The sequence below is a fragment of the Amphimedon queenslandica genome, unplaced genomic scaffold (genome assembly GCF_000090795.2).
Source record: "Amphimedon queenslandica unplaced genomic scaffold, v1.1 AMPQUscaffold_7976_Cont20077, whole genome shotgun sequence".
Classification (NCBI taxonomy): domain Eukaryota; kingdom Metazoa; phylum Porifera; class Demospongiae; order Haplosclerida; family Niphatidae; genus Amphimedon; species Amphimedon queenslandica.
The window spans coordinates 1-2,300 of NW_003551744.1; the positions used below are offsets into that span (position 1 = coordinate 1).

Genomic DNA, 2,300 nt, shown 5'->3' on the forward strand with positions numbered 1-2,300 from the left:
GCAGAAAAATATGACCATGCTAGGAATGCAGTCTATGAGTGTGTGGATGAAAATCCTGAATCTGTTGATGGCAGTGAGGCCAATACTGATGGTGCTCTGTTCTACTTCACAATATCAACCTGTAATGGTCTACCTTGTCCACCTTATGTTAGCAGTAGAGCTATTACTTGTGTTGTGTGTACTAAGTAACAATTTGAACATGCTTAATAATTTGAATTTTTGCTTAGTCTTTAAAATATGCTATTTTTTCTAAGATTTTTTTGCTACAATGTACATATTGCATATAGTTTACTCATTTCTTTGCAAGGGCAAGATAAGTAGTCTGATTGTAGTCTAGTGTGAATCTCAAAAACTGCTCAAAAGATTGTGGCCAAACTTGCTAGACTATTGACCTGTGCAGCCTTATTCATTTTGTTTTTGAAAAAGAACTTTGTTGTAAAAAATAGTTAAGAAAAAAAATAGAAAGATAACCTCATATGTCCCATGGTTCAGTCATATTATGCTATGGACCTGTTAGTGTTGCCAACTACTACAATTCATATTCAGATATTTTAATAACATTCACCATTAACATTATGTAGAGGGTCTACATGTAAACGCATGCAGCAGAGGCTTCACACGATAATAACCACATTATTATTATTATATTGTTACATGAAGTGAGAGTGCTTACCTTATCAGGTGCTCTAACACGAATGAAATGAATAGTAGAAATATGAATAACACTTGAGAGGAGATCACCAGGTAGACACAAATCCTTAACACTAATGAGAACATGACCTTCACCTACTGGTAGAATCTAGTGAAGAAAAAAAATATATTAATAAACATTAAAATATTCCATTGCAAATCTTTCTCTCTCCTCCTTACATTGATCTGATGTGAGTCCTTAATGTATTCCACATCAGCGACAGGTGGGCGTGGTTTAATGACATGATCAACATAAAAGAACGAGGACCCGTGGAGTATGGACACTATGAACCTGTTGTTAGGGTGATTGTACACCAGAGCTGACTCTGGATCAAGGACTGCTCTGTACTTCAATAACAGAGACAAAGAGGACTCCACTGTAGGAGAATATGGATCCTATACCATTAAAAATAATCACATACCATTAATACAAAATATTTGTAAATTATTTCTAGCAATTAAAGACATACTACATGCACATGTACAGGTCAATACACAATTACATATCCTTTATTCTTCCCCTGCAGTCACACACTAATGAATATACATTAATGAATACATGTACACATGTAGATGTACATGTGTACACCCAATCCCAATTCCTACTTCAATGTACATGTACATGTACATGTACATTATGACTTGTATTGTTAGTATATATACCTGAAATGATGTGCCAGCAGCTTCTAGTACTTCTATTTGGTGAGTATTAGAACTGAGAGTAATAGAGACAGAGCCTGTAGTCCTTGATAGGCCAGTACTCAGCACAGCTAATAATAACATGAAAGATACATAAAATATACAAAGACTGTTATAATTGTACATGTACAGTAATACTTGCCTAAAGGATAAGCAATCCAAGTAAAGAAAATTACAATAAAAGTTGCCTGGATACATGTACATGTACAAGTAACAGTGTAGAAGTAAACACATTATTAATTGATGAGTTCATGGTTTCTGTGGCCAATTATTAAATTTTGATGAGCAACCACAGAATTACAACAATTCCCAAGTGATAAAAACAAAGAATCCTTTCAAAATATACCCCTCTTCCTTACCTCTGTTACCATAGTGTCTCCACTGAGAGTTGGGAGGGTTTAATGGTAGGAGTGATGAGTCAGAAGATGACCACTTCCAGTGGAGAGAAGAGAAGTTATCAAACCTGTGTCTCTCTTTGTCATACACAATAACCTCAAGGACCAGTAATTGATTATTGAGCACTGGAAACTATAAATAATGACAAAAAATAATAATACCTAAATAATACATCCACTCTTGATAATAATAATAATTGGTTAATTACACCAGTAACTATTGATGTCTACAGTAGGCCTGGGTGATAGCGGTAATATCACTGTCACAATATTTACTATCTATACTATCATGATAGTGAACATATCAAGAAACTATATGAAGCTAGCTGTGCTACAGTAAGGGATACCTTCCTTTACTGACTCACCATCACTCTAGAGGTGGAGGTTACCCGTTACAAGATGGTTACAGCTGTAAAGTGTCATTTATCATTATTGTGCATGCACACATGATTAATATCATGATACCGGAAATTTCCCATTAGAAAATAAATTGGATAATTAATTTTCACATGATTT

General features: G+C 34.6%; 1 protein-coding gene across 1 annotated transcript; it reads right to left on the minus strand.

Annotated features, from left to right (window-relative positions):
- Positions 1 to 654: 654 nt before the first annotated feature.
- On the minus strand, positions 655 to 1,917 carry LOC109591509 (nuclear pore membrane glycoprotein 210-like; the record flags this gene model as incomplete). Its single annotated transcript, XM_020007237.1, has 4 exons — positions 655 to 799; positions 871 to 1,086; positions 1,354 to 1,460; positions 1,749 to 1,917. Coding segments are annotated over 4 exons (637 nt in total), but the record flags the coding sequence as incomplete, so codon positions are not given.
- Between the last annotated feature and the right edge of the window lie 383 nt (positions 1,918 to 2,300).